Consider the following 18,922-nt stretch of genomic DNA (forward strand, 5'->3'; position numbering starts at 1 on the left):
CACTTTTCAGCGCATCTTCAACGCAAATATCCCTATTAATCGCTACATTTAAGTATTTTCGACGATTATTAATTCTCTGCATCTTTGAAGAAATTAAAATGTCTATTTTGATCAATTTTAGCGATAGGTAAAAACATGTTTTATGTGGATACACATAAGTGATGTATTGAGTATGCCAATTAAGAAATTTGAAAACAAACTATTTACAACTTACATCTAACCCTTTTCTCTCAAGAGAAATGCTAGTACTTTGATTTCTTATTTTGCCCTCTCATTTTGACCGTTTATATATTTATTTTATATTTATTTTTTTTATTAATAATTAAAGAAGTGACTATTAATGTATTTTTATTTTTTTTATTTCTTAAAAGTGTTTAAATATTTTTAAAAAATATTTAAAATAAAAAGAAAAAAAAGGTGTAAAATGCACTAGGCGGCAGAGTAGCACCACTCTTTCTCTCAAACTTTTTCTCTCAAACTTCTCTCAAACTTTCTCTCAAACTTCTCATTATCTTCTCCATCTTGAACAATGTTTCCCTTTTAGTTTTTTTTTTTTCTTTCTTTTCCTCTCTATTAAAAATATCTAATCTCTCACTTTCGGCCACCCGAATGTTGCACATGCTAGACCATCATACTTATCAGCACTGATCTTCAAAGTTACGATGAAAGTGCTGCCAAACAACCTCTGCATGGACATCATGTGCAACACGAGTGGAATCCCAGCTCCGGATCTTCTAAATATGGGGGTCATCATACCCCACATTACAAAACTGCTCCTTTACCGGGTCCAAGGATCATGGACCCGGGTCCAAATTATTGGATCCATTGCTCTTTTATTTTTTATTTGTTCAAATTGTTATGGACTACAATTTTTGTACCGGGGTTTGTTCAGACCGCCACCGGCCCTAGCTCTCTAATTTATTTTTATAGACATTTATCGAGGCATATAGCTTGAGAAAGAAAATCTTGAATACAATCTCCTCACATATATGTTCTCAACATTCTAAACATTTCGAGCAAGTCTATGTACTGCCACATTACATTTTTTAAAAATATGTTGAAACTGACATTCACTGAAACACCTTTGTAACTTTTTAACTTCACTCATAAGGACGCCAACATAGCTTCAGATTCATCTTTGTTCTGTAGTGCCTCCACAAGCAGTATTAAGATATAAAATAAATAATAAAATCTACTTTCCATTAGCTTAACCTTTTGAGATAAGTGGTGATTTTACATGGTATCAGAGCAGAGGTCCTGAGTTCGAACCTTAACTCTACACTCTATTCCATTTAATTAAATATTTTACGTGTTGGGCCACCTATTGAGGGGAAGTCTCGCCCACACGTGAGTGAGAGTGTTAAGATATAAAATAAATAATAAAATCTACTTCTTCCCATCAGCTTAAACTTTTAGGACAATTGGTGATTTCATAGCAAACAATCACCCTCGACAATGAGCTCCTAGATACCCATATTTGCACAGATATGCAGACCTCTAAAAGTGGCTAATAACTCAATGGTTTCTGGATCCACTACTTCACTTTCCACTTTACAAGCTGGCAATAATGGTGTCACCCTTAGCATATCTAAGGATTGCACCCACACCAGCCCATGAAGATGAAGATGGCTCCATCCACGTTTAGTAGTATTGCTTCACTTTAGTTTTAGGTATCAGCTTAAGGTCTTTGTAACTCCTCAACATCAACATTGCATGTTCTACCACTTGTCTCGGGTCTAGGCATTCTTTACCATGCACCATTTTGTTCCTTCGATGTCAAAAATTCCAAGCAAGTAAAAGGAGTAATGACAACTCCCCTAAATTCCCCCCTTCTTTCACTTTCAATGCAAAATCCATCACTCTCATATTCCTATCTATCTTTCCCATAATAGGTAATTACTAATCCCAATAATTTCTGATTTTTATATTCATGTTATTTAAAAGAAATGTTGAGTTTGAAAAAATAAAAGATCTTATATTTATTATGTGAATAGTACTACACGCACGTACTATTTTACGCATAATATTATAATATTAGTAGCAGTCTCATTTTATCAATGTTTTTTTTTAAATTTTAAATTTTTAATTTTAAACTTTTAGTTTTAATAGCTAACCCAATAACACGTATGAATAATATTTTCTTAAGCAAAATTGTCAAGCTAATCTAATCTTTATGTCTTGGTTTGTTAATTGAGTAATGTTAGATATAATTATAAATTATATAAGCATCCTGCAACTCTTTTAAAAAAAATTAAATTTATTATAAAAAATTAAATTTTTATATAGATTTTATAGTTTATTTATTTTTTAAACAAGAGAAATAATTTCGTGTATAAAAGGAGAAAAAAAAAATATAATTTGTTGTTTACGCGGAAGTAGAAGAATGTAAAAGAGAAAATGACAAAAAAAAAAAGGGGAGCTGACGACGAGGAAGCAGCCGGGGGGATTCTTCCCAGAAAGAGAACTCGAGCACTCAAGCTTTGACTTCAACACCCAAATACTACTTTTTGAGTTTTTCACACTTTCACGTACCTAACCTATTCAAACCGCTGCAAATGCCCATTAAACCAATGGAGAAGAAAAGAAAAATAAAAAAAGAGTTTTTAAGTTTTTAAAAAATCTCAGGCTTTGGTTTGACCAGTCATCCTCGATTCCTCTTGCATTTCTTTCTTTTTTTCGAAGGCGACTTCTTCCTTTTCTTCGAGTAGTTCCGTTATTTGTTCGTTCTTGAAGGCTTGTGGTGGATGATCATAGGGTAGTAGGGAGAAAGAGAGAGAGATAGATAGAAGATAGAGAGAGAGAGAGAGAGAGAGAGAGAGAGAGAGAGAGAGTGAGTGGGTTAGAATGATAAGCAACAAGAAGAAGATGGGGAACGGGGAGAAGATGGCAGTGGCGGCCGCCATAGAATCGATTGGGCTGGGTTACGACCTGACCGATGATTTGAAGCTTAAGTACTGTAAGAGGAACTCGGCCGAACCCAGGCTGATCATCATCGATGATGATCACCGCGTCTTGGTCGTTCCCCCCGGTAGACTCTCCATTCCAAATGTGCCCAAGTCCATCAAGTGTGATAAAGGCGACCGTCTGAGGTTCGCCTCTGATGTTCTATCTTTTCAGCAGGTATATCGGGCTTATATTATCTACGCAAGGTTATTATTGTCTTTTTTTCCGGTTTCCAAAGATGGCTAACGTTAAGTTCGTCGATTTTGTGGGGTTGATTTTCTGCACACAGGAGGATCTGTTTTTGTTTCAATTCTGTCCGGGGTTTGTGGGATCCATGGAATGACTTAGTTTGTCTTAGTCTATTTCTTTCTTTTAACCCTTTCAAATCACCCGCTCTTACATTTGAATTGCCCTTTTTCTATTGTATGCTATCTGGTTTTAATATGAATTCACCAAATAGCTGATAATATTGGGAGTTATGTCACTCCGAGAGTTCCTGCAAACTTGTCTTTAAAAAGAAGTTTGATAGCTTCAAATTTTTTAGTTTAAATGCTATGAAAAAATTAATTGTGTTTTGAGAAGCATGTTCAGTGGTTATATCGGTCTTTAGTTTTTGTATTGGAGTACGCATCCTTTTCCCTTTTCTGGTTTTATTGTTAGAAGCACAGTTAGCTCTCTTCTCAATCATTAGGTCTTGTTCTGTTGTCCTTAGTTTCCACTTGTCACTTTAACCTCTATATGCTTTAATGACATGTTTCATGCTTCTAGATGTCAGAGCAGTTTAACAAGGAATTCTCTCTTTCTGGTAAAATCCCCTCGGGCCACTTCAATGCTGCATTTGAATTCACGGGAAGCTGGCAGAAAGATGCTGCCAACACTAAAAGCCTTGCTTTTGATGGTGTCTTCATCACACTCTACAACATTGAACTAGAAAAATCACAGGTGGTATTGCGTGATCATGTAAAACAAGCTGTACCATCATCATGGGATCCTGCTGCATTGGCAAGGTGAGTTCTATGGCTTTTAGCTTTGTTCTCATCGATCTGTGGGCAGTGTATCTGCAAATATTAGTTTACAATTTACATATCCTGCCAAAAGAAAGAAGTTCACAACATTTTTTTAATGACAAGCAGTTCACAACTTATGTTGAAATTCACTTTTTGGAATTTCCTTTAATTGCTTGTTTTCTTGGGGAAGGGGGATTACACATCGAATTAGGTCTATTTTTCCATCTCTCCCATATTTTTTTAATCTCATGAGCCTCCATAAATCACTCCATATTTCCTCCTCCATCCTTTTGCTCGACACATTTCCATTATCACCACTATAATAATAACAACAATATCAATTTTTTATGCAACAAAAACAACAATAACCATAATAATAATCAAAATTCCCACGTTGTGTGATAGATTTTTTTTTTTTTTTTCATTTTTATGCAAATTTGTTTATATGTAATGTTTCTTAGCAGTTCTTAATAACGGTTTTTTTCTAATAAAGTGTATGATATAATCCTACTGTATTAAGTATAAAGAACGTATCAAACTTATGCTGTGTTTGGATAATTCCAGGTTTGTTGAGAAGTATGGCACACATATTATAGTTGGAGTGAAAATGGGGGGCAAGGATTTAATATATGCGAAACAACAGTATTCATCACCTCTCCAACCTGCTGATGTACAGAAGAATCTGAAGGATATGGCAGACAAGATGTTTGCAGATGGGAATGGACAGCATGGAATGAATTCAATTGGGAGGCAGAAGGTTTGAAGGATTTCTATTTGTGCACCACGAATTATGATCTTAACTGAATTAACTGAAGCAGTTTTATCTTGTCGTGCAAAGCTATATTCATGTTCATAATTGGATGGTTGCAGTGTAGCCTTTTCACTTTTAATCTTTAACTCATTATGTATTTGAGGCTAAAATATTCTGCTATGCATCATGTCTTCTTTTAGAGCTAGAATCTGTGTTCCTTTTGTCCTTCCACTAGTCTGATGGATCCTTTGATGATGTCCTACTGCCCGAACACTTCATCCATCTTGTCATAACTCTGCCAGAAGCATCTCTTGTTGATAGCTTTATTAGAATTGAGTGTTAATTAAAGACCACCGAGGGTGTTGGCTTCGTGGTAAGAGGACTATTTCCAAGTGGTTTGGTGGTTGGGGGGTCGGGGGGTCAGGGGTTTGAGTCTCAATGGGCACAATGCTAAGGAGATCAGAGTCTTCCTCATTATCCACCAACTTAGTACCACTGTTGGGGCTGAGGTTATTGTTTAGATTAAGTTCACTTTGAGGGAGTGCCTGCTATTTCTTCACATTGACCTCACTTTTTGTACTTTCTGTGGGCTCGTCTAGCCCCCTTCTAAGTGGCTCCCTAGCAGCTAGAAGGTTGCATAAGAGTGTAAGAGTATCAACCTGTGGTCTCCCCCACCTTACCCTTTTTGGCCTAAAAAAGAAGTGCTAACTAAAGTTTAGAAATATGATAGTGGATTTGTTATCAAGTAAATTATTGATTGATTGGAGCAAATGCTTTGAAAGAAAGGCTCATCACGACCTTTTCATAATGCATTTATGCTGTGTTGGAGAAAACGGCAGAAAGCTCCAAGCACACTTTAGTGCAAATGCTGCCTAGAGCCTTGGTGCAAAGCACACATGGGTTCTTGATTGAAGTGAAGTGCACATTTTTAAGAATAATGTATGATAAAAATATATTTATAAATTTCTTATAAAAAATATATATATATTTATAAATACAATAAAAAAGTTTTAAATAGCAAGATGGTAACATATCTTAGCCTTTAAACTCAATTTGTAAGATTATATTCAACATGAAAAATAAGTGATCAACTAATTACATAAAGTTTTTAAACAATGGCATTTTATATAATTCTCTTGTGCTTTACAAAGCGTACACAGCTATGATATTTGATAGCTATAATGAAAATAAGTATGTGGTTGAATCAAAGTATCACCAAATGGCAATGACCTAAAAAGCACAATAATTGTAGTAGTTATTGACTTTTATGCTAACGCTAGCAATTGATGCAATCCTAATGTATTTAATATTCTCATCATTAAGCTTAGGACCATCATCATTGTCATCAAGAGATTTGTCACTGGTATCTTCCTCATCTACTTGGTCTAAATTAGTGGTCTAGACGAGCAGTAATATCTTTTCAAAAGACTACAATTGTACTTTAAGTTCACTAGAAGTGCGCATTTGTAAATGCATTCGCTTTTGGTAATTGAACTACTTCTGCCTTGGTGTTTTGTTCTTTTCACATGCACTTTTACCACAACTCCAACTCCAACTGTCCCAAAAGCATAAGCTCTTCTGAAATGGACAAAAAAATGTCCAATAGTACTATCACACTAACATGCTCCTGATCAGACAATGAAAGTATTCCCAGGCTCTGCTGATTTAACTTTGCATACCGCACTCATGCTACTGATCAGACAATGATAGAATTTCCAAGGTCTCTGCTGATGTAACTTTTCCCATTAAGTTGCCATCAGTGGTGAGCTGCCACATTCTATTTCATGAATTTTAATCAGATTCCACATTGTGCGTGCTTCTGCAATCACTCTTGGTAAGGGACCTGGGGTGCATCATTACAAGGTTAAAGTTGTTTTTCTTTTAAAGGAGCCATCCTTGTGCAAATTCGTATTTAAATTAAATATAATTTGGTAAATCTTAGAACTTCATGATGGTGCTTAGAGGTCGAAACTGTACTTTTTGTAAAAAGTTTGCCGCACTTTTTAAGCTCCATTTCCCTCTATTTATGTTTTCTTATGGTTAATAATTTTGCATCATGATTGAGGATGGATTTATTTTGCAATGTTTTGTTTAAATAATTTGGAAGAAATGAAGTTTAAACTAAGGACATGTTATGCAGTTATCTTGACTTCTGTCATAATTTTCTTTCAGTTCATCAAGGAGAGTGGGATCCCCTTTATAGATGCAGTTCAATCTAGTTCTTACTACCATAATGAGGTAAACTTTCCGTACATAAATGCCTTATTGAGTAGTGGTGGTCAAAAGATCCCATATGAGACAGTATGGGCTATGGCACTAAATATGGCGTTATTTGTTTTCTGGTTTGCAATTGAACTCTTCTGGTTCATTTTAATAGTTACTTCTATATTGTTAGCGTTCTGATGTTTTGGCTTCTTTTAATGGTGGATGTTTAGGTAAAATGTGGAACATTATACTGTTTTTTTCATTGTGATGCTTGGTTTATAAGAAAGAATAAGAGATGAGGGATAGGAAAGTGGCGCATTGGTTTCATCTAAGATGCTGATAACCAACAGTCATTGGAACAAAACAAGTAAAACAAATGTTACATGTATATATGTAAAATAAACATGTTTAATTCAATTTAACGATTATGCGGTATGGTAATAAGTAATAATGAACATGTAGTTTGTTTTCTTTTAGCAGATATGGTATAAACCTGTGTCACCAACACTGCCTCCATGGTGGGTTAACTAACTGCAATTGGCAGTCTTGTCCAGTTTTCATCATATTTATTCAGCCCTCTAAGCCTATTCTTGTGGTTTATATGAGAATCAAATATTACCAGTACAAGAACATTCATCAGTATCAGAATCCTGCTCTACAATACATGTTAGTCTCAGTCTCACAACATTCATCAGTGCAGTTTATAGTGTCGTTGATTTGAAAGCATGGTTATATTATATCTACCAGCAAAGGTCCCAATTGGACAATATGGGACTTGTCAGATTTTTACTTAACCACACTCGTCTATATGGTGGTTTTCACACACACACGTGAATGTTCATTGCAGCCATTTTGCTGTTCTCTAAAGTTTTTGACTTCTGCATATCATCAGAATCGATTTTGCTTTTAGTTGCTTATGTCTTTTATATTTCAGTTGCAGGATGTTAAATTCACATGCAAGAGGAAAGGGGGAACCTTGAGTAGAGGTCTATCTCACAATGAGTGGTCTCAGACGGTTCAGTTGGAACCTGATGTGATCTCAATGTCATTCATCCCGATCTCATCGTTGTTGAGTGGACTTCATGGCAGTGGCTTTTTGAGCCATGCCATCAATCTTTATCTTCGATGTAAGTATGAATTGTCTTCTTATTTTGCACTTATTGCATTCTATTTAGCAGCTGGGACACTGTTTTGTATCTTCAATTGTTATGCTGCTGAACCCTTTGATGGAGGAGAAATCTGAGAAAATCAGTGAAGACCTTTAGGCTAGCTATGGTTTATTTGGCCACTGATTTTTTTAGGGTTTTTGGTAAAAGAACAAAATATATTTGGGATGTAGGGTTTGGAAGATTGTAAGGGAAAGGTGATTTGGTGATGGAAATAAGGAGTAGAAGTTAGGGTCTGGTTGCTGTTCCTGGGCTGTGAACAGTGATCAGGAAGAGCATTTGGGCTTTCATGGGATATTTGAGAATTATTTGATACTATGTAGTTTACAGGTTTAAAGATTTGGATTTAGTAGAAAATAGGTATATTTGCAGAACTAATCTTTGCTGGAATTCGATGGGAAATTTCTAGAAATTCGAAGAAATAGGAAAAGGGGAAAGGTTTTTTTTTTTATAAGTAAAGGGGAAAGTATAGTTAATTATAAGCATCACTAAGGTTTCTAGCATAATTTTTTTTTTTTTTTTTTTGATAAGTAAGATATAAACTTTATTGATGTGAATGAAATAGGCATATACCTAGTACACAGGAAGTATACAGTTGAACACCTAGATACATTCTAAGAGCGTTAAACTAAAGATAGGAATTCATGTATATCATCCCCATTTAATATAATAGCTGAAAACCAAAGCAATAAAGTGTGTAGAAAATGATTCTTCAGCTCCATCATTGTTCTTTCCTTGTCTTCGAAGCAGCGCATATTCCTTTCCGTCCAAATACACCACATGATACACAACGGAATCATTCTCCAAACTGCTGCCACTTGATGACTGCCCTGCAATTTTCTCCAACAACCCATCAGCTCCACCACTCTCCTAGGCATTACCCAAGCCACACCGACCCATCAAAAAATCTCATCCCACAACCCTCTTGCTACGTCACAATGTAGTAAAAGGTGATCTACCGATTCTCCATTCTTTCTACACATGTAACACCAATCCAGTACAACGCATCCTCTCTTCCTCAAATTATCCGTGGTTAAGATCTTCACAAGGGTGGCATTCCAAACAAAGAAAGCAACTCTAGAGGGCACTCGAGACCTCCAAATGTTCGTCCAAGGGAATGAGGTGTGATCTTGTGAAATCAAAATTTTATAATACGCTTTTACTGAGAATTTCTTATGATCCTGGAACCTCCATTTCAAGCTGTCTTGTTGCGCCCTAGTAGACCCTAAAGAATGTAACAAGCTGAAAAAATCTGAAACCATAGATAATTCCCAATCATGAATATCTCTATTAAACAGAATATTCTACTGATGCGAACCATGAGCAAATAATCGCACTTCCGCCACAGAAACGTCATTGTTAACTGCAATACGATATAAAGCTGGAAACACTCTTTCCAATGCATGATCTCCACACCACACATCCCGCCAAAAACTGATTCGGTCACCCTCACCTGCGACAAAACGAATATGATTTACTAAAATAATCCACCCCTTCCTTATAAACTTCCATAGCCCCACTCCATGCCCCCCTCTCACTTCTTTAGAACACCAACCACCCCATTCAACCCCATATTTAGCATCTATTATTTCCCTCCACAAAGAACCATCTTCCATATGATATCTCCAAAGCCATTTCTCCAACAACACTTTATTAAAAGTTCTCAAATTACACACACCCAACCCCCCATACTCAACTGGATAACATATTGTCTTCCAATTAACCAAATGAACTTTCTTCTCCTCCCCTAAGCCTCCCCATAGAAATGCCTTGAAGAGTTTCTCAATTCTATTCACCACCCCTGCAGGCATAGGAAAAAGGGATAAAAAATAAGTGGGGAGGTTTGTAAGGGTACTCTTGATAAGAGTGAGACGACCTCCTTTCGATAGATACACCCTTTTCCATCCAGCTAACCTTTTCTCTATCTTTTCTACCACCCCATCCCATATAGCTCTACTCTTGAAAGTAGCTCCTAACGGAAGACCCAGATATTTCATTGGGAACGAGGACACCCTGCAACCCAGAAGACTTGCTAGATTGCGTATATTAGGGACCACACCCACCGGATCCAACTCAGACTTGTCAAGGTTCACCTTAAGCCCTGATACTGCTTCAAAACAAAGTAATAATGCACGCAAAGTTTGGACCTGACTCCTATCCGCTTCACAAAACAACAGGGTGTCGTTTGCAAAAAGAAGATGTGAAATGATACAAGAGCTACCAGAGCCATTTCCCACCTGAAAACCAGATAAAAAACCCCCACTAACAGTAGCCTGCAACATCTTGCTCAACGCCTCCATAACTATGACAAAAAGAAAGGGAGATAATGGATCACCCTGTCGCAAACCCCTCGAACTATGAAAAAAACCTGCAGTAGTGCCATTAACTAGCACTGAAAACCGGGCCGTTGAAATGCAAAAACGCATCCAAGAAATCCACCTATCGCCGAAACCACACCTCTTCAATAAATACAAAAGGAAATCCTAGTTCACATGGTCATAAGCCTTCTCCATATCTAGCTTGCAAAGAATACCTGGACTTCCCTCCCTCAATCTAGCATCCAAACACTCATTTGCAATGAGCACCGAATCAAGTATATATCTCCCATGAATAAAAGCATTCTGAGGTTTGGAGATAATATTTTCCAGTACTAGACTAAGCCGATTAGCAAGGACCTTTGAAATAATCTTATAGACACTGCTAATCAAACTTATTGGGCGAAAATCCTCAATATTCGACGCCCCATATTTCTTTGGAATGAGTGCAATAAAAGTCGCATTAAGTGATTTTTCAAGCTTTTGATAAGCATGAAATTCACTGAACACCCGCAAGACATCACCTTTCACCACATCCCAACAAGTTTGGAAGAAACCCATTGAGAAACCATCCGGACCCGGCGCTTTGTCCTTAGCCATACCAGATATGACCTTGAAAATCTCATCTTCCACAAAAGGTCTCTCCAATACACTCACAAGCTGCGGATCAATTGCCTCAAACGATAAGTCATCAAGCTTCGGCCTCCAAGTTACTGGTTCGGTAAGCAGAGTCTCATAATAATGTGCAATGTGACTTTCTAGATCAGCCGAAGAAGATAGCACCTGTGTACCTGAATGTAACAACTCAATCGCATTATTACGTCGATGAGAATTAGCCATTTTGTGAAAAAACTTCGTACACCTATCACCCTCTTTCAACCAGAGGGCTCTGGATTTTTGACGCCATGAAATCTCTTCTAACAGCAACACCCTTTCCAATTCTGCCACAACCGTTACTTTTCTCAATAACTCCTCCTCCGAAGCCCTTCCCAATAATTCCTTACCCTCCAACTCCTGCAACTCCTCCATCAAAATAGACTTTTGATTGTCAATGTGACCAAAAACTTCCAAGTTTCATTTCTTCAGGTCTTGCTTTAGAGCCTTCATCTTACCTGCAAGAATAAAACTTGGAGTGCCACTAAACTGGTACGAAGTCCACCAAGTTCTCACCATCTCTACAAACCCGTCCACCTTAAGCCACATATTCTCAAACTTGAAATACCGGCGACCCCCTTGAATGCCACCACAATCTAAGAGGATGGGAAAATGGTCTGAGCTGACTCTAGCTAACCTTTTCTGACTAACTTCTGGATAGTGGGCTTCCCATAACGGCGAGACAAGAAATCTATCCAATTTCGACCAAGCACGGCCATTAGACCAAGTATACTCACCACCCACCAAAGGGAGGTCCATAAGATCCATATCAAAGATGAACTCAGAGAATTCTGCCATGGCCAAAGTGTGTCGATGGAGCCCCGATCATTCACTAGGAAAACGAGTAATGTTAAAATCACCCCCCATACACCACGGCACATCCCATAAAGAGTGTATTCCCGCCAACTCCTCCCACAACTGTCGTCTATCTCTATCTATGTTAGGACCATAAGACCCTGCAAAAGCCCAAATCCACCCATCGCTCACATTTTTGAATAACACCGAAACCGAAAACTATCCAACACACTCCTCAATCGCCTCAACCACTCTTTTATCCCACATTAATAATACTCCACCTGATGCTCCCTGAGAGGCCAAATAGGACCAGCCCATATAAGAACATCCCCAAATACTACGCACAAAACTTCTATCAATAAAACCCAACTTTGTTTCTTGCAAGCATATCACATCTCCCTTCCATAATCTCAATAGCGTTTTGATCCGAAGGCGTTTGTCCCTATCATTGAGACCCCTTACATTCTAAGAAACGATCTTAGGCTTCATTAAAGCTTAACTTACTCCTCCCTTTTGATCTAACCCTTCCACTACTCCCCTCCTTGACATCATAATTGATGGAGCATGTCAAGCGTTTAAGTTCCCTATCTTGTTTTGAGGCTGATTTCGAACGGCTAGCTTCAATAGCCACAAGAAGGGCCATAAATTGTTCCTCATAACCTCCAAAAGAGACTCCAAAAATTTTATGTAGCTCCTCTACCTTTTTGAAAATCCAATTCGTCGAACAACTCCCATAATCACTGGGGGGGAGTGTACATAAAGGAGTAAGAGCCCCCTCTTCCCCAACACTGTTATTGGGAATCACCGAAACATCCAGCTTATTTGTTTCACCACTTAAAACCATATTATTAAGAGGAGGATCATCCCCAGAAAATAACTCATCAGGTCTACTCATCACCAAAAGTGGAAGACCACTCTGAACCACATCATTGTCCCGCGAAAACACCTCACCGCAAAGAGACATCTCTCTCTCTCCCTCAAGCTAGACTGCTCGTGCACCACTTCTGGGAACTCGTCCACCACACACAGTTCCGATAGTCCATTCTCCACAGACGCAGAAGTTAACGCCAGAAACTCCCCCTCCTCTACCTCTTCCCGTCGGAACTCCTTTACCGTCTCACCTGAGTGGTCGACCGAGGGTGTCGGCAACTTCTGTGCCGGCAGGGATGCCGATAATGCACTTATCGGCGCCACAGGAGCAACATGACCCTGGTCCAAAGTCTCGGATCCGAGTTGGATCTCCTTTTCCGTCTCACCAGAGGGTTCGACCGAGGTTGTTGGCAGCTTCTGTGCCGGCAGGGTTGCCGGTAATGAACTTATCGGCGCCACCCGCTGTCCCTGGTCTGATATCTCGGATCCGAGAACCTTCCTTGACCCAACTGTCTCCACTGCCCTCTAGGCCTTCACAGGGCCTAAAGCCTGACCCTTGCCCAAGCCCATCGCTCTGCCCAGACCCATACCAAGCCCACCATTTCAGCCCACCACCTCCTTACCTTTAACGCACCATTTTAGATAATTTATCTCATCTAACACAATGCCGATCTTCTCCTCCAATCCAGCTAACGTCTTCAAAATGCTTTCCTCATTTAGCCCTGCCAATTTGCTTTCTGCTACACCATGCCGCTGCACGTCCTCAGAGATGGTTGCACTTGACACCACGTCAAACGCAGCACGATACGGTACCTTCTTCAGCACTTCACTGTACGACCTTGCACCTCCTGCCCACGATGATGGAGCACCTCCCTCACCTTTGCTCTTCTTTGCAGCAACTATCTGGATATCAGCCATCTCCATTAAAATATTAGCAAGCTTCTTCCATCCCTCCCCCTTCCTTCCTTCCGGAATCACAAGCAATCCTCTCCTCTTATCACGACCAAATTCTGAGATGGAGATAAAACTATCATTAAAGTTACGTCCCTTCCTCACTATTATCACAGTGTCCCCTTTTCTACGAGTTCGCAGAAACTCCTGAGTACCCAATGTTATTGCACACTCCTTCACTATTAACACTATTCCATTGGTCAATTGTAATAGATTTCAATGATTTGAATCTCCATGACTGACTTGTATCTCTTGACAATCCTGACTAGTTGCTGCTGTTGTATATGTCCCATGTACTTTGGCTATGGTTATTTCTATCAATAAAATTTGTTTATTGATAAAAAAACTAAGGTTTCTTGACCTCACTCCTTGGATGGGGTTGCATCACACAATCCTCAAGCAATTTTGCTGGAAATTTGCATAATGGCTGTACTTCATGAAGTAGGCCTAATTTTTTTAATGACGAGGAATCCCGGAGACTGACTACATTCCTTTTGCCCGGTTGAACTTGGACCCTTGTAACGCATCCCCATTAGATGAATTAGGTAAATCATCAGCTTTTCACTGATAGGACGTGGCCTGGACAAATTGTTTGCACCCAAGGGTGGTTTGAACCTTAGACCTAGGGCATACTCCCAAGACCAGGGTCCTTACCACACGAGCCACCCCTAGGGGTTTATTCACTAAGTTTTATTTATTTATTATTATTATTATTATTGTTATTTATTTATTTATTTTGATAAGTAGTTTATTCACTAAGTTTACCATATATTGGTGCTAAATGCTGAATTCTATTAGGACTTGGACTCCTTGGCCTTTGACCACTGAATCCAAAAATTAATAGTAAAACCACAAATAAAAACCTAATACCATAATGAACATTAACATCCAAGAGACTAAAGTACAGCCTATATCCAAAAATCTGAAATTACATTCGTAAGCCTGAAAGTTGACAATAAATAAAACTGCAAGGAATTAAATAAATAACAGTAAGACTCATGATCAACTTACAAGTCTATTCAAGCCCCAAGTTCAAACTGGCATTATTTCCATTTTTTGCCTTCTTCCCTAAGAATAAATTGTAATCATGGTCGGAATACAGCTTCATTGTTTCCTTGAAAAATGTAGTTATGTGAAGAGAAGCTTACCCTAATGGTTATGCAATTTAAGGTCAGTGGGACCAAGGCATTATTGCTTTTGCTTGAATTCATGTCATTGTTTTTAAGTTCAAATATAATACGAGGGTTAGTGGCATGGAAAGGAGAGGGCGTTTGTTAAACCATACAATCAGTTTAATCTAGTTCTGAAGCAATCATAAAGTAGAAGATAATTCCCTTTGAACTAGAATTGTTTTGTGAAAACAGCGTCTAAGCAATATATGGTTGCATTTTGGTTTTTCTAGGGAATATTGTAAGCGGCCATTTGTGTGTCGAATTACCCCATGTTCACGTCCATACCTTGATCATGGGCATTTTAGGAAGAGTTTATTTTTATTTTGTTTTACTGCATTCCATTTGCAAACGGTTATGTAGTGTGGGCCAAGGGAGTAAAAAAAAATTTAAACTTCTTGTCTGGAAAATTCAGTTGGATTCCAAACACCCAATAAGTTTACATAAGAAAGTGGACTCATAACTATCTTTGATAGCCATGGATGGTTGTTTTCTCATTGTATTAATGAATAAACACCCATTGCCAAAAGTAAACCCTTTAATGTAATTTTCTTAGTCCATTGCCATGTGTCCTACTATGATACCCCATATTGATCGATAAGTGATAAGGGTAGATCCCATATTGCTTGGGGAGGAGAAGTTCTTGCTCTTTATAATGGTTCCAATTGTATCATTAACTAGTCCTTTTGGATTATAGGCTCAGATGTGGCTTGGGCCTCCCTTGGGATGTTACAAATGGTATTAGTAGCAGAGTCTATCCCAACTAAAAATGTGGGACTTGAGCTGTGCCACCTACGATGGATGGGCCCGATGAGGACGTTGGAAATATAAGGGGAGGAAATTGTGATACCCCATATTGATTGATACGTGATAAGGGTAGGTGGTTTATGGGATCCCACATTACTTGGGAGGGAGAAGTTCTTGCTCCTTATAGTGATTCCAATGGAGCTCCAATTGTATCATTGACTAGTCCTTTTGGAGTATAGGCCTAGATGTGGCTTAGGCCTCCTTTGAGGCGTTACAGCTACACATTTTATTTGACTATTACCTCACGTTTCTAAGAGTAATCTGATGGCCTTATTGTTGATGGTTTTATGCTTATGCATAATAACTCATTTGAATTTGATGTAAATTGTTTGGCTCAAATTTGTGTTATAATAGGAAAATGTAAACAGTCATTCTTTTGTTCATGTTTCATGGATGCAGATAAACCGCCAATTCAAGAACTACATCAGTTTTTGGAGTTTCAACTTCCAAGGCAATGGGCGCCAGTATTTGGTGACATTCCCCTTGGTCCAGATCGGAAGCAGCATAGTGCATCTTTACAGTTCAGCTTAATGGGTCCTAAGCTCTATGTTAACAAAACTCCAGTAATACTCTTTAGTCTTATATGGGAAAATCTTTATTCATTTTTGAAGAGTTTTCCTTGTGTCTATTTATTTACCTTTTATTATTTAATTTATTTTAAAATTTTCTGAGTTATGTATGTTGCCCTTGAGAAGAGGAAATGGATGCCTAAGAAGAGGGCATATATGAAATCATAATTCTAGTCATGAATCCTATGGCTGACGAACCACTTTTAGATTCTGTGCTAAATGTGAAGGTTTGTTTAGACCTTTCACTGAAAAACAGGAACAGTTGGCTAAAGAGAACTGATTTGCGGTTTATCATTAGAATAACTTGAACTTGAATCTGCGGGTAGCAATTTCATTGCTGACTTATTTGGACTTTTTTCCTTTTTCTTTTTTAAGTTGGACTAGGATATGTTATATTTTATAGATAGACTGAAAATCTCATCTCTACTAAGTTAATTACCTTGAGGATGGCCTGGTGACTTTGGGTTCTAAGTTATGAGCTATCTTGATGGCTGATACCTTACTTCCCTGTTGGGCTGTTCATCAGAGAGAGTATCTGCTATTCAAATACCCAGAGGAATTCATAAATGAACTATGTCTCAATGAAAAGGCAGGGTTTGGGTGGAGGTGGTGAAGGGGCTAGATTAGATTGTGTCCTCTGTGGCATAGGGTTCTGACTTTACCTTCCTGATCTAGAGATGGTTACTTATTAAAAAGAAAAAAGAATGTTAATACAAGTTGCCTGATAGGGGTGATCATATCAGTTTATCTTCTATTATCTCCATCCTGCATTTTGTCTTAACAAACTGGAAGAAGTCGTGCAGTCTTGAATTTGCTGTCAAATGCTCTTGTGATATTTTACAGGAAAGGAAAAAAAAAGAGGATGAAAAGAAAATAAATCATGTTATGGAGCTTTCTGACTTGTATATCTCATGGCTGGGTGTCTCTGCATCGTCTTTTAATTCATTGCATGCGAATGGGTTGAGTTATTGTATTATGTGTTGGCACAGTACTTAGATGCGAATTCTTTGGACAGGTTGATGTGGAAAAGAAGCCAGTTACTGGCCTCCGGCTTTATTTGGAGGGAAAAAGAAGCAACTGCTTAGCAATTCACCTGCAGCACCTTTCCTCACAGCCAAAGACCTTTCAACTCAAGGATGAACCGAATTACAAAGTCTCTCACCTATCATCTGACCGCAGGTACTACGAAAAGGTTCAGTGGAAGAGCTTCTCTCATGTGTGCACAGCCCCTGTCGAGTCTGATGATGATTTCTCTGTTGTTACTGGGGCACGCTTTGAAGTTAGCGACTCTGGATTGAAGAAAGTTTTATTCTTACGGCTCCATTTCTCTAAATTTATTGGCGCCATGGCTGTTAAAAGTGAGTGGGATGGTTCCCCTGGTTTGGCCCAAAAATCTGGAATAATCTCGACCTTGATCAGCACCCGTTTCTCAAATGCTCAAAAACAGCCACCTCGGCCAGATGAAGTGAACATAAACTCTGCTGTGTATCCTGGGGGCCCTCCAGTGCCAACCATGACACCGAAGCTTCTAAGATATGTTGACACGACAGAGATGACAAGAGGGCCACAGGACTCACCTGGTTACTGGGTTGTATCAGGGGCGAGGCTTCTTGTTGAGAAGGCTAAAATCTCTCTCAAAGTCAAGTATTCTCTCTTGACAGTGAGTTTACCTGATGAAGAGGTCCCTGAGGATTACTAAGGTATGGTATAATTTTTCTATGGGAAGGGAGGATGATCAAAGAAAATAGAGAATTATACATCTACACAAGAAATGAGGATTAATTGGTTTTTGGGCGTCTCTCACGCTGTGTTAAATTTGTGTTGGAACTTGGATGTTTTGGCGAGCTGATTGTATATAAAATTGTTTATTCTTTTTGTGTAAATTTTGCTTTATTTCTTGTAGATTAAGCATTGCTGTAGCCAACATTAATATATTTGTATCGTCCAAGAAATTCACTTTGGTGGTGGTTGCTTTCTCTCTCTCTTCTCTCTCTCTGCAAGTGTTGTGTGCGTGTGCAGGTATCCTAGATGCCGCCAACAGCAACCTACAAGGACTCTCTCCATTTCAACTAAAATGAAGAGGATGCTATGCAGCATAGTTGATATGGATGCCTGTCAAAATTTATTTGAAAAGCGAAATGAAGTGGCAAAATTCTCGCATACAACAGTACTGATATTGGCTTTGGCTTTGGCTTTGCTTTGGTTGGGTGCCTGGTGTTCTGACTTCTGTTTGAAAACGAAGAACGAATTTGGGACTAAGATAGTAATTTATCTGTATGCCTTGATTACAGGATAAACACAAGGAAGGTTGTTCAATGGAGGAACTTCATTCATCATCTTTTAAATAGTCTTCTTATCACTCTCTGATATGACATGATCTAGCAATCATTCAACGCTAAGGCTGGAAATGATAAAAAGATGATAGATCAAAGAATGATAATGATATTTCTCTATTCAATCATCTAAGTAGGTTTCCTCGTTGTATAGTCCCACCATTTCAACAAGGACGGTGTTTTATACGTCTACCGAGTTGGGAGCTACCGTTAGATATAATTGATCTTTTTGGTTATCGTTATTTTTTATATGTATTTTTAAACACTTTTAAATATATTTTAAAAAATAAAAAAATCAGAATATTATTAAAAAATACTTCTTTAATAACTAAGTAAAAGGAAAAATTAAAATATAAAATAAAAAATTTTAGCGGTAACATCAAGCGG

General features: G+C 38.3%; 1 protein-coding gene across 2 annotated transcripts; it reads left to right on the forward strand.

The window, feature by feature from the left end:
• Positions 1-2,515: 2,515 nt before the first annotated feature.
• Positions 2,516-18,547, forward strand: LOC108981947 (MACPF domain-containing protein At4g24290-like). Of its 2 annotated transcripts, none has more exons than XM_018953215.2 (8): positions 2,516-3,120; positions 3,712-3,950; positions 4,515-4,707; positions 6,874-6,939; positions 7,841-8,033; positions 16,033-16,196; positions 17,218-17,902; positions 18,222-18,547. In XM_018953215.2, exons 1-7 carry the CDS (start codon positions 2,845-2,847, stop codon positions 17,899-17,901), a joined length of 1,815 nt encoding a protein of 604 aa, XP_018808760.1. In that variant the 5' UTR covers positions 2,516-2,844; the 3' UTR covers position 17,902; positions 18,222-18,547. The 2 variants fall into 2 exon arrangements, with proteins under 2 accessions (XP_018808760.1, XP_018808753.1); XM_018953208.2 differs by having other exon boundaries at positions 2,517-3,120; positions 18,204-18,547.
• The last annotated feature ends 375 nt before the right edge of the window (positions 18,548-18,922 follow it).

This window comes from Juglans regia, chromosome 10 (genome assembly GCF_001411555.2).
Source record: "Juglans regia cultivar Chandler chromosome 10, Walnut 2.0, whole genome shotgun sequence".
In the NCBI taxonomy this organism is placed as follows: domain Eukaryota; kingdom Viridiplantae; phylum Streptophyta; class Magnoliopsida; order Fagales; family Juglandaceae; genus Juglans; species Juglans regia.